At 41.9% G+C, this 14,153-nt stretch overlaps 2 protein-coding genes across 8 annotated transcripts in view; one reads left to right on the top strand and one right to left on the bottom strand.

Annotated features, from left to right (window-relative positions):
• FAM3D (FAM3 metabolism regulating signaling molecule D) overlaps positions 1-14,153 on the bottom strand; it is a 133,785-nt gene that overhangs the window by 26,421 nt on the left and 93,211 nt on the right. The gene's annotated exons all lie outside the window — the stretch shown is intronic.
• On the top strand, positions 7,105-13,818 carry LOC149458565 (uncharacterized). Of its 4 annotated transcripts, none has more exons than XM_089682046.1 (6): positions 7,105-7,210; positions 9,773-9,862; positions 10,242-10,316; positions 10,728-10,886; positions 11,223-11,315; positions 12,104-13,818. In XM_089682046.1, exons 4-6 carry the CDS (start codon positions 10,860-10,862, stop codon positions 12,419-12,421), a joined length of 438 nt encoding a protein of 145 aa, XP_089538172.1. In that variant the 5' UTR covers positions 7,105-7,210; positions 9,773-9,862; positions 10,242-10,316; positions 10,728-10,859; the 3' UTR covers positions 12,422-13,818. The 4 variants fall into 4 exon arrangements, with proteins under 4 accessions (XP_089538172.1, XP_089538170.1, XP_089538171.1 ...); XM_089682044.1 differs by having other exon boundaries at positions 7,108-7,210; positions 10,239-10,316; XM_089682045.1 differs by lacking the exon at positions 7,105-7,210 and adding an exon at positions 7,721-7,839.

Below are 14,153 nucleotides of genomic sequence, written 5' to 3'. Positions count from 1 at the left end.
GGTTCTAACAGGCAGCATGGTGGCTAAGTGGTTAGCACTTCCACCTAGAAACACTAGGGGCATCTGTTCAAATTCCAACCACTGCACTACCTGCCTGGAGTTTGCATGTTCTCCCTGTGCCTACGTGGGTTTCCCCAATGTACTCTAGTTTTCTCCCACAATCCAAAGATATGCCGGTAGGTTAATTAGATCCTTTTTAAATTGGCCCTAGTATACAGTATGTATGAATGTGAGTTAGGGATTTGTAAGCTGCTTGAGGGCAGGGACGGATATGAATGTATAAAATATACCATATATATGTAAACTGCTGGTGCTATATAAGTACCTGAAGTAAATAAATTGCAAATGTTTTTTTTTTCCTTAAGATAAAACACTTTCTATTGCCAACCCCAACACCCCACCCAGTAGGGTTGCCACCTCATCCCTTTAAAACCGAACACATATTAATTCCACAGGTTCTGTGGCTGATTAATTTGGTGATTCAACTCCCTTGGTGCCTTATTTGCATTAAACTAGCCACAGAACCTGTGTAATTAATATGTGTTCGGTTTTAAAGGGATGAGGTGGCAACCCTACCATCCGGTGGTGTATTTAGTTGATGTGCTGCCCCAAGCAATGCTAAAATTGTGTGCCCCCTCCTCTCCCGGGGTCCCTGTTGCCGCCACTCTCCGACACCTAAACCCCCACCCCCTCCTTGAGCCTCGCCACTGCCACTCTCCCACACTCTGCCAAACAGCCCCCAGGGCCCCACCGCCAGCACGCTCCATCTGTTGAAATTATGCCTACCCTTGCCATTAGTTCTTCCACTGGTTCTGGAAGTGTCCTCCTCCCTGGGCTCTCTCAGTCTCTGCCAGTCTCTCCCTCTCCTCTCAGGAATGGACCCGCTTACCACATCCTGCCAAAAGCCTCTCATGGGTCAGTCCACCCCTGCTCACCAGGTCCCTTCTTCCAGGGGTGGTGCCACCCCCCCTAAAAATTGCCTCCCTAGTCAAATGCTTTCTTTGCCTCGCTGCCGCCCCCTGTGCCTGATCTCCAGCAGCTCTCTCCTCATTGGCCCAGAGACACCAATAGGAGTCATCGGCCCCCACTGTTGTCAATAACGAGCCCCCCACGAGTGACCCCATAATAAGTGGCTTGCTATGGGGGCACTCGTCGGGGGGTGCCAAAAGTGCCGGGTGGGCACCGGAAACCTGAGAAGAAGAGGATCGAGGCTGTTCTGTGCAAAACCATTGCACAGAGCAGGAAAGTATGGCATGTTTATTATTTCCTTCATCTAAGGGAAGGTACTGCGAATGTATGACATTTTTGTAATGTGGGTTTAGATGCTTTAAAGTGATTGCAAATGCAATTTTTTTTTTTTTTTTAAATTAAAATAACAAACATATCATACTTACCTGTTCAGTGCAATAGTTTTGGACAGACCAGCCCTGATCCTCCTCTTCTCAGGTTTCAGGTTCCTTGCCAGCACTTTTGGGGCCTCTATCCCCCACCTCCTCTGCTGAGTAGTAAGCCACTGACACATAGAATTGGGCTTGCTATAGGGGCACCCAGTGGGGATGGGGGGGGGGGGAGGCACCGAAAGTGCCAGCAGATAACCTGAAACCGGAGAAGAGGAGGGTCGGGGCTGCTCTGTGCAAAACAATTGCACAGAGCAGGTCTGAAGGATATTTTATTATTTTAATAAAAAAAAATAAAAATTAGTATTTACAATCACTTTAAAGCATATCACTATTTAACTCATCTTTATTAATTTTTGAATTAACAGGGGAAACAGAGAAAAAAGAACCAGGACATCCATAGGTTCACAGTAGTACATAGGTATTCAAGTTGAAGCAAGCTATATATATTTGCTTCTAAATCGTGAGGAGGGGGAGGAGGGGGGTGGGGGGGAATGGATAAGGACGGGGAGGGGGGTGAGGGAAGGGAATGGGGGGGAGGAAAGGGGGGAGGGGTAACTATTACAACTTGTAGATTCATAACATTATAAAGTACCAGTCAGATGAGAAAGTTTAATTTCCAAATTTAATAGTGCATTCCAAAAAGATAAGAGCCGTCAAACTTCAACTGTGCATTTTGGGTGCAGTGCCCATAGGTTCCAGGATTGATAGAATTTGGGATATAATAGGTGGGAGACAGAAAATCTCTCCATGGCACACTGTAAATTAAGATTGGTGATCACTCTCATTAGAGATGGGGAATCTGTGGTTTTCCATAGGCTAGTTAGTTATATTGTTTTTGACTGCGTATAAGAGGTGTATTACGATATTGTGGAGTTCTGGGGAGAATCTGTCAATACCTATATGGAAGATCGCTAGTTCTGGGCTAGGGGGAATCAGAGACCCTGAGATTTCTGAGATTAGATTGAATATACTACTGCAAAATGATCTTATAGATTTACATGACCATATGATGTGGAATAGGGATCCTGTTTCTCCGCATAGTCTCCAGCATTGTGAGGAGGTTGTCAGGTTTATTTTGGATAATTTAAATGGGGTTAGGTACCATTGGTGGTGTAGCTTAATGTACGATTCTCAGTGAGTAGCACACCGGGAGGCTTTATAGGTGATGGTAAAGGCTTTCTGCCAAGATTGGTCTGAGAGCTTTTGGGAAAAAAGGGTTTCCCAGTGGGTTAATAATGTTGTTCTAAAGGTGTGTTTAGCCCCTATGATAATGATATTCCTTTACCAGGGTATTTGGGTCTATTTAAGAATTGAAGTGCTGGATTTAAAGCATATCTAAACCCACATTACAAAAATGTTTTACACGTTAGTACCAATCCTTAGACATGGTGGCCACATTGTTTTATTTTTTTTTTCATATTATTTATTATTTTCATCTGGTGATCCTGTGTAACACCCTTCCTGCTCCACTCCACTGTATCTATGGCGGCAATGATGTCAGCAGCCCTAGCAGACTCAGACCTGTCACTAAAATGACACTCTATAGCAGGGGTCTCCAAACTATGGCCCTCCAGCTGTTGAAGTACTACAAGTCCCATTATGTCTGTGCCTCCCCATATGGAAAAATGTAGTTGAAATATATTTTAAAAATATTCCTCCCAAATATATTGACATATATTTGAAATACTACAATTGTGGCCATATTCAATATATTTCAAAATATATTTCAATAAATATATATATACCTCTATATATATATGTATATATATATATATATATATATATATATACATATATATATGTATATATATATATATATATATATATATAAATAAGGCATGTTGAAATCTGTTTTTATTACAAAATATATTCAAATATTTTTAAAAATACATTTCAAATATACTGTATGTCTTTAAAAATACATATCTACATGTTTGGAATGCATTTACAAATATATGTAAAAATATATGTTAAAATTACTTTTTTATATGTTAAAAAAATCTGAAGAATATATTTTTAAAAAATATATTTTTAAAAAATATATGAATACAAAGTGACGGGAGTTGCTTTGATAACGAACAATGAGCCTATTCAAGAACATCTGTAATAAATACTGTATTGCTAACATAATACAGCATAACAATCATGAAGTAATAACTTTGTACACTGGATTAAGTTACAAGGAAAATATATTTTCATTCAATGACATCATAGTAAAACTAAAAAGATCATAAATCTTGGGAGAGTCGTTTGTCAATGAAAATTGGACCACATGTTCCTATTATGTTGCCTTGAAATGCTCTTTGAACTATAATTTGTGTTTCATTGCTCCATACGCCCTGACCTCAGTCTATTGTTTTCAGTTTTCCTTTGTTTCACAAGGGCATGTCATAATCATTGGCAAGCAACAATATCACAATGATTAGAGTGAATGTAAAGTTACAGTATAACTAGAATTCTGATCAAAGGAGGAATCAATGCACCTCATCCCAATAGTGTATCCAAAACAGGAAAGAGGGTTTACTCATAGAGCTGGGATTTTTTTTTGTGTTGGATATAGTAGGAAACGGTTGGGACCCATGCCAATTTTCCTTGCTATATTTGTATCTTTCTAGGATTTAAATGAGTAATATCCTCCTAGACCAGTGATGGTGAACCTTTTAGAGATCGAGTACCCAAACTGTAACCCAAAACCCACTTATTTATCGCAAAATGCCAATACTGCAATTAAACCTGAATACTGAGGTTTTAGTTTAGAAAAAACAACCCATACATTAACATCTTTTGTCTTAAAAGAAAAACACAATAACAGAGCTTCCACTGACCACCAGCACAAGGGGGCAAAGTTCCATTGAACACCAGCACAAGGGGGCAAAGTTCCACTGACCACCAGCACAAGGGGGCAAAGTTCCACTGACCACCAGCACAAGGGGGCAAAGTTCCACTGACCACCAACACAAGGGGGCAAAGTTCCACTGACCACCAGCATAAGTAGCAAAGTTCCACTGACCACCAACACAAGGGGGCAAAATTCCACTGATCACCAGCACAAGGGGGCAAAGTTCCACTGACCACCAGCATCAGTAGCAAAGTTCCACTGACCACCAGCACAAGGGGGCAAAGTTCCAATGACCACCAGCACAAGGGGGCAAAGTTCTCCTGACCACCTGCACAAGGAGGCAAAGTTTCACTGACCACCAGCAAAAAGGGGCAAAGTTCTCCTGACCACCAGCACAAGGGGGCAAAGTTCCACTGACCACCAGCACAAGAAGGGCAAAGTTCTGCTGACCACCAGCACAAGGGGGCAAAGTTCTCCTGATCACCAGCACAAGGGGGCAAAGTTCCACTGACCACCAGCACAAGAAGGGCAAAGTTCCGCTGACCACCAGCACAAGGGGGCATAGTTCTACTGACCACCAGCACTACGCGGCAAAGTTTCACTGACCACCGGCAAAAGGGGGGCAAAGTTCCACTGACCACCATCACAAGGGGGCAAAGTTCCACTGACCACCATCACAAGCTAAAATCTTGTGTTAAAAAAAAAGAATGTATTAAAACTCACAGCTGGTCCAATATATATATATATATATATATCCTTGGCAGTGCACTGACCGACCATGCGAAAGCTCGGATGAGTCACGGCTAATGAGTCGTGGCTTGCAACATCATTGCCTGGCGTCGCTACTCCTTTCCGAGCATGCGCATGGCCCCTATGTGCGCTGTTATCCAATGCTCAGCTGCTGGGGCGAGTTGGCTCGCATGCCAACAGAGAGGGCTCTGTGTGCCATAGGTTCGCTACCACTGTCCTAGACAGTTGTCACCAAAATAGATTTACTCATTTCACCTCAACTCCTGTCCCTGTGACAACTCACAAATTTTAGATCTCCCATAACGTACTGTACTTGAGACAATGGTCATCAGGACCAATAGGGAGGGTCAATCTTCCCACCAGGGACAGAATTAAAGTGGACCTTTTCCCTAAAATTCACATCAGCATGCATCTCTGCAAGCTGATGTGAAATCGTCTAACACTGGTTACTCTAAAAGCATTTTTTTTTTTTGCTTTTTCTTACCTTTTTTTTAATTTCCACTTCTTGTTACCCTGAAGGCAGTGGTGACATAAAGTTGACCACACAGATGCCACCTGGGAAGGCAACATCACCATTTCCTTCAGGAAGATCTCATACACTGTAAAATCCAATAGCTTTCCCAACTTAGATATATTTGTTAATTTTACTCATATATCAAAAATATGCCTTCTTACTAGTGTTTATTAAGTTAGAGTTAATTGCAAGGTAATGAAACCATTTTACTTATTTTTTGGAGTGAAACCAACTTAAAATAATCAAGTTGAAACAAAGGAAGCAGTGGCAATACTACACCAGTACAAGGCAGCAATGCATTAACTGTCCTTAAAGCCCAACTCTGGGCAAAAATAAATAAATTCCTATGCAGAGGAGCTTTGCTTGCACTGAAAGGGTTAACTGCTTGTTTTTGCAGGGGAGAAAAACTTAAACTCAGTGGATCATCCGATACTGCAAATGGCACTCCCCCACGATTCAACAGTGGACTATTCCTGACATCCTCATGTCCTGCAGGTCTATGGGCTTGATGACATCAGGACCAGTTCACTACTCAAGAACGCTAGATCATGGGGGGTGGGGGTGCACGAGCTGCAGGGATCAGTTTTGTACAGGGAGAATTGAAAGATCAGGTAAGTATATCTCCTTTCTCTCACCACTAGACAAAAATGGATAATTAACACTTGTAGTCCCACTGCAAGGTTTTTTTTTTTTCCTGGAGTTGGGATTTAAGTGATTCTAAAGTCTAAACAATTTTTCCTGCATTAAGGTGATAAATGTTTAGGTAATATTATTGCCCCCTCACTCCCCTTATTACACTTGATCCAGCGCTATGTCTGTCTGTATAGCGGCTTTCTCTTCTGACTTCCAGGTCTAACAGGCTTTGCTGAGGCAGCTGCTCCTGCTGTCATCAATCAAAGCCAGTGAAGAGAGATTGAGGGATTAGGCGGAACCAGAGTCTGTCAATTGACATAGACAGCGGCTCAGGATTGAGCCTGCAGGTGTACCACCATAGGAAGCACACTTAGAACATGAGGAGCCATGAGCGCCAAAAAAGGACAACTGGGGGAATTGCACAGAGCAGAAATGTATAAACCTTTGTTATTTTTTTAAATTGTGTTTACAATGACTTTAGTCCAGTGTTTCAGTACTGCTGCAAATGTATTAAAAATGCCCTAACAGGCAGCCAGTTACAGTGCATTTTCTCCTGCTGGCTCTTTTTTTTCACAGTGCTGCCTTTCTGCTGCTTTTTGGTCATTTAAGGAGGATAAAGGGTTAGGCCTCTTGCACATGGGAGTGATAAACACCTTGTGTTATACTGATCTCTAATCAGATGTATTGATGTCTATGACACAATGCACACTACTGACTAAACACTAATAAAGCAGCACTGAGTAAAGTGTGCAGGAAAAAAAATACAAAGTACACTTAGTCTCTGTCTATACTCTGTACATAATCATTTACATGCACACAGGAATACAAGTGTATATCCATACACAGCCTCAGTGCCTCAATCATTATTTGTCCTATCTCCAGCCACCTACAATTTCCTCCTCCCTACTTCCAATAGGACATGGGCTTATTAGTGACAGACAGTTGTCTGCACCAATGAGAAGCAGAGGTCCCAGCTAAGCTACAATAGTATGCAAGCAGAAGGCACGTGGACATCACACTGGAAGGACGTCCAGGAGAAAGAAGAGCTGCTGAAGAGGGTGTGAGAGGCACGGGGTGAGTACAGTGGGAAATATGGGGAATTGGACTTGAAGGATGGACAGATCTGAGGTGTAGATGAGGTGCCTGAGCAGTGTGAGCTGCAGAGAGGAAGCGTGGGGGAAAGTCCATGTGCTGTAATATGCCACTCCTCCTTGGTGTTCAGTGTCTGCTTCCTGGAGGTCTGTGTGTGATCAGGAAGGTGGGGGCTGAGGTCTGTGTTGGATCAGGAAGGTGGGGGCTGAGGTCTGTGTGTGATCAGGAAGGTGGGGGCTGAGGGCTGTGTGTGATCAGGAAGGTGGGGGCTGAGGGCTGTGTGTGATCAGGAAGGTGGGGGCTGAGGGCTGTGTGGGATCAGGAAGGTGGGGGCTGAGGGCTGTGTGGGATCAGGAAGGTGGGGGCTGAGGTCTGTGTGGGATCAGGAAGGTGGGGGCTGAGGTCTGTGTGGGATCAGGAAGGTGGGGGCTGAGGTCTGTGTGGGATCAGGAAGGTGGGGGCTGAGGTCTGTGTGGGATCAGGAAGGTGGGGGCTGAGGGCTGTGTGTGATCAGGAAGGAGGGGGCTGTGTGAGTTGGAGAGAGGAAGAGTGGGGGAAAAGCTGAGTTCTGTGACTGCCATCCCTCTTGGGATTTAGTATCATCTCTGGAGGTGAGTGTGTGTTGCACTGTCAGCTGGAGAGAGGAAGTGTATGGGAAAAGCTAAGTTCTGTTCAATGTGTGTTTCCATATCTGTGTCCCTCTGCAGTCTGGGGCGGGGGGCAATGTGTGTGTGTGTGTTTTCCCTCTCTCATGCCCCAGTTTGGTAGATTTTTTTCCTCTCCTTTTACTGCTATCACCAAGAGCAAAAGAATCTAAAACAGGAATAAAGGCAAAATGTTAGAACTGGAGACATCATTTCTGGTGATCCTGGTGGCTACCATGGATTTCCCTTCACTTTCAGTGTTGGCTATGAAACAGAAATTAACCTGTTTCGGACCACCCCACGCACATATACAGCAACAGGGTGGCACGTGCAGGCTAAATCCCATAGCTGTATGTGAAGGTCACAAGTGGGCACTCCCCCAGCACCGCTGTCACTGTCTCCTCACACAGCAGGAGACAGCGCAGGTGTCCAGCAGGCTCGATTGCCACCAGCTACCCAACAATCTTCACTCTGAGTGGAGAACAGCGAGGTGCCTATGTAAACAAGGCAGCTTGCCATTCTCTCGGTAAGGAGCAAAATGATCCCCGCTTCCTGTTATCAGGAGACAGATCACTCTGCTCCATTGGACAGCCCAGCTCCCCTCACAGTTGGAACACGCCCAGGGAACACACTTAACCCCTCCCTAGCTCATTATTGTTAACGCCTTCCCTCCCAGTGACACCAATACAGAAAAAGTGCTTTTTTTATAGCACTGATCTCTGTATTGGTGTCACTGGTTCCCAAAATGATGTCACAAGTGTGCGATGTGCCCACCCCAATGTCGCAGTACTGCTAAAAATTGCTGATCGCCACCATTACTAGTAAAAATCAAATAAAAATAAAAACCATAAATCTTTCACACAGTCTGTAGACGCTATAACGCTTGTGCAAACCGATCGATATACGCCTATTGGAATTTTGTTTACTAAAAATGTAGCAGAATACATATCGGCCAAAACTGATGAAGAAAATTGACTTTTTTTACATTTTTTTTTATTGGCTATGTATTATAGCAGAAAGTAAAAAATATATTTTTTTTTTCAAAATTGTTGCTCTGTTTTTGTTTATAGCGCAAAAAGTAAAATCCGCACAGGTGATCAAATACCACCAAGAGAAAGCTCTATTTGTGGGGAAAAAAAGGATATCTATTCTGTTTGGGTACCATGTTGCACAACCGTTCAATTGTCAGTTAAAGTAACGCAGTGGCCTGGTTAGGAAGGGGGAAAATCCTTCTGGGGCTAAAGTGGTTAATAGGAAATCTCTTGAGTTGGACAGGGATGACAGAAAACTAATGGGTTATAATAACTGCCCTTACTTTATCAAATGTTTTTTGCCTTCAGATTTTCTTTAACTCACATTGCTAATTATATATTGTACTTAATTGTAACTTAAATACTGAAATTTGCACTTACAACTGTAATTGTCAAAATGGCAGTAAAAACCTGGCTGTGTCAGTAAATTGTGGGTGTCTTATCAGTAAATTTATTTTGGTAGGTTGGCAACACTGTAGATGGAGGGTGGACACTGATCATCTGGGACCTGGGGGGCACAGATACTGACTACCAGCAAGGAGGATGGGGGTGTGGCCACCAACCAGCAAGGGGAGGGGTGCATGCGGCCATGGACTGGCAAGCTGGGAAAAGGACACAGCCAACAAGCACTGTTTGAATGGGGAGCAGCCACTGATGGCTGGGGGCTTGGCGTCTGACCACCAGGAGCACGTTGCGCTGTCTCTCCACAATCACTCTGTTCAATGAATGCTTGTATGGTGGCAATCTTCAAACCTATTGTGGGGGGGAGCGCTCGATGAAAAGACACTTGACCACAAAGGACAAGGGGCACAGACACAGCTATTATTACAGTTATTTATGACCATTTTTCCTGTACTCTACTCTTTCAGTCAACAGCGATCAATTCCACAGAGGAAGATTGTACCTTACGTGATGGTAATCCTTGATCCATAATTACCGACTGGACAGTCTCTGCCATTGTGAGTATTTTCTGGGGTACACAAACACTGACCACATGGGGGAGTGGATGCAGATACTGACCACCAAGAAGGGGGGTACTACCCAGGGCACAAAAGACTGTGTTAAGGATGGAGGCGGTACATATAAACTCTGCATTACAAACCACTGAACTCTGGATGCCGCCTTAAACCATTAAACTTATCCTAACCACTTAACTTAAAATTGAACATTTCATTTAACATTTTATTGTAATTTTTTTTTTTCAATGTTTGCTGTAGTTTCCTATGCTTATAAATAATGCACATACGGTATCAAAGACTGTCTCTGTCTGTAATCTACTAACCACTAGGCTGTAAGGGGAACTTATTTTTAAGTAAGGAATTTTGTCCTTTTCAGAAGAATTGCTCACAGCAACTGCCTGAGATCTCTTCCTTGAACAGACTCTTTGTCAAAGTGGGCTTCAGTACACTGGAGGTAAGATGCCAATAGCTAGTAATATTTTAATGGATTTTCCTGCAATAGGTCTAACTAGAACTCTGCCTTTCAAACGTCTGAGCAATGGTTCACAAAACTACTGAACTATACATGCAGAATTCAGTAGTTTGTAAGGCAGAGTTCAGTAGTTGGTAAGTAAATTTAGGAGTTAAGCAGTTTTGTGTTGGCTTACAAACCAATGATCTCTGAATGCAGAGATAGCAGTTGATAAGGCAGAAAAGTCTACCTTACAAACCACTGAACTTCACAGGCAAAGGTGAGGGAAGAGCTGGGGGAACCACAGAGAGAGGAAGGACAAGGATCTGCCTGCTGGGGTACTGGAGAATTTGGGAGAGACTTATTCAAATATTAGGGCAAAAGAGATTTTTTTTTTTTGTTTTTGTGTTGTAGGTGTTTTCAGAGTTCAATAGAATAGCCACCACAAATCTGCAGAATAACTTTTTTGATGCCCTGGATCGATACGCACCATGCTTTGTCACAATCTTCAACTCCAAGAAAGGAAGTGTTGGAGAGACATTGTCCATGTTTGTGCAGCAAATTAATTCAGAGGTGAGTCTACTGCAACCCTCTTTTTGTTTGTTCTCAACTTACAAAACCTCATGATTCACTTTGTTGTCATATACAGAAATATGTAAGATACCATAAATGTACAACCTGTAACCTCTACTACAATCCCTTTTGGCCTATGTATTGATTTCAATATTTTAAAGTGGTCTTGAGACGTTGTGATCCAATGATGTTAAAACATCGAAGCTATGGGTGTAACTTAAATAACTTAAATCAGTAACTTTCCTGAACTGTCAAATAGTATGATATTTGTTTCATAAACATGTAGGTTTGCATTTTATGCAATATTAAACTGAACTTTCGATAATTTACTTCTAGAAACCTGATGTGACAGCAATGCACACCCTTGTGCTCCGAGGCCTCCCTGTTCTACTTGGTGATGACCCCAGTACATTCTACATCACCTGCTTGGTAAGTTATCATAGTTGCACCTTGGCAGTTGTGGGGGGATTCGCTTTATATTCCTTAGAAATACAGATTAATACTTATTATATCACTAGTACAGTGGTGGGCATGGCAGTTTATAAAATGTAATCCCTTAGTTAGGGAGGGTAAAACAAATGTTAATGCTTGAACACAATTTTTCAACTTAGACATGTTAGTAGAACTGTATCATTACAACTACTTTGTGTATCCAGATGGATTATACCCTTTTTTGCGTGTGTATATATCTATCTAATTGAAAGTGATATTAAAATGCTTGTGTGTTTTTCTGTTTAAATATAACAAATGTGTTATACTTACCACCTTTTGTTCAGTTGGTTTTGCACAGAGCAGCCCAGACCCTCCTATTCTCGGGTCCCCTGCTAGCACTCCTGGCCCCTCCCTCCTGCTGAGTGCCCCTACAGCAAGCAGCTGTATGGGGCAATTGTGCCAAGGCTGTGTGTGTCTATTTAGACACAGAGCTGCGGTTTGGCCCCACCTCCTCTCTCTCCTCATTGGCTCACTGACTTTGAATGCAGTGGGAGGTAATGATGCCTCGCTGCTGTCTCAGTTAATGAGGACCTGCTGCACACAGAAGGTGCTTTATCCTAATGCATAGAATGCATTAAAAGAAAAACCTGCCTTTAGAACCACTTTAAATAAATGCTTTAAAGGAAGAAAACCTTCCAAAAATAGATTGACTTTGACCCTTACCTTGAAGCTAAAACTAACCATATACAACACAGTGAGAAATGATCATGTTTGTTTTTGTATAGCCTTCTGACAGCGATGAGGTCTGGGCACGTTTACCTGTTGGACTGAAGACTGTCATTGATGAAAGTATGCCTGCTTCTCCAAATCATCTCCACCTTGACCCAGTGTCTATTGCCATCATAGCCAAGGGAGGTATTGTAATGGAGGATCTCCAGAACCTAGCTCAAGCACTTTGCCTCTTCTTTGGACTTTTATATGCTTTACACCTGGAATACCCTAAAGCCATGGAAAACACTTTTAACTTCATTCAAAGAGTGATGCTGGGCCTGGGGGGGACAAACTCCCACCAAAACTGCAAAGCCTTAAGAATCTCCTGTTGAGTTAGAATGTTTGGGTTTTTTGTTTTGTTTTGTTTTTCTGCTTGCCTATGACTTGTTTTCAGTAGACTAAAGTTAGCTGATGTCACAGAGCTCAGAAACCTTAGTGTGCTGTTTTAAAATTTATTGTAATAGATGTTCAAGTTGGCCAACTGCATCAAAATCATCTGTCTCTGGTCCTTGCATACCAAATCACCAAAACAGAAAATATAGGCATACCTCAGTGGTTGTACAGAACCAATACAGGCTAAAGGAATTTCATATATTGCAATTGATGTTCAACTGCCTCAAAGTAATCTATCTCTGATCATACAACAAACATACAGTACCTGAGTGGTTGTATATTACCAATGTGGGCTAAACTCATTTCAGGTATCATAATTGATATTAAAGCTGACTAACTGCCTCAAAGTGATCTGTACTTGCGTGGAATAAACTCATTGATGCGGTTGTCTAGTTTGTACATCTCTATAATATATGCAATGAGTTTATTCCATCAATTGTGATATATGCAATGAGCTATGCCTATATTTTCTATTTTGGTGATTTGTTATGCAAGGACCAGAGACAGATCATTTTGATGCAGTTGGCCAGCTTGTACATCTCTATAATATATACAAAGTGATCCTTCTTTCACTAGTTCCTACTCATCCTGTAAAAGGTCCTTTACTTGCAGGCAGAGTTAATTTAGCGGACCTATTGTGAGTAAGGTGTAAAATGGCATGGAGGGAAACTACTATTAAAATGGTTGTAAACTTCAGACATGAAATATGAACAAAGTATATCCCTCTACAGTGTGTACTTGTCTCCATTAAAAGCAATGAGTATAATTTCATTTCTGCTGCTTCATTTCTCCATATCGGCATGAATCACTTCTGACAAGTTTTTTTTTTCCTGACACCAAGAGAAAAAAGGTGACTGGAGGGCCCTCTAGCAGATTAACAGCCTCAGCTCTGTTCCTGTGAAGGCGGTGTCTCATCCCACCAAACAGTTCTTAGAGCTCTCCTCACTGAATTTCTGCAGAGTTTCATTTCAGCTCTCCACCCTCTGTTTTCTGAACTCTCGGACAAGCTTTATAAATACAGCACTTTAAATGGCTGTAGTGAAGGCTGCAGATTAACAGGTATAACTTGTGTAGGAGGATGTTTCATCTCTGTATCATCTAAGGCCAGTCACTTCACTAGGTATATATGGAAGGGTTTACAACCACTTTAATTTAGTTTTGTGGTATGAACATAGCGCAGAAGATGTTTTCATTCTATTGCAGAAAAAGGTGCACAAAACCTCATGGTGTGAACGAGGCCTAAATGTTTTCAAAAGCGAGTTGTTATGTAACAAAATTTTAAAGAACAATGTTTTTTCTTATAACAGTAAGAAAAATAAAAAAAATCGTATTTGAACTTTGGAACAGTCATTTATTTATATGTACCTGTGAGAATGGAACCACTTGCCCCGCAGAAGCTTTTGCCCCTTCATGACCAGGTTTTTTTTTTCTATTCAGCACCATGCTACTTTAACTGACAATTGCGCAGCCATGTAATGCTGTACCCAAATTAAATTTTATATACAATTTTTTTTTTCACTCAGAGCTTTATTTTGGTGGTATTTGATCTCCACTGGGTTTTTAATAGATATAGATTTGTCACAAAACATCCAATAAAAAATATTGGTATTCTGAAAAAAATGATTGTATTCTGGTTAAAACAAAATCCAAATAAGTGTATATTAATTGGTT

This window comes from Staurois parvus, unplaced genomic scaffold (assembly GCF_062004578.1).
Source record: "Staurois parvus isolate SC_StPar_1 unplaced genomic scaffold, SC_StPar_1.0 ptg000283l, whole genome shotgun sequence".
Classification (NCBI taxonomy): Eukaryota; Metazoa; Chordata; class Amphibia; order Anura; family Ranidae; genus Staurois; species Staurois parvus.
The sequence above is the reverse complement of the archived record's forward strand: the minus strand, read 5'-3'. Positions and strand labels throughout refer to the sequence as shown.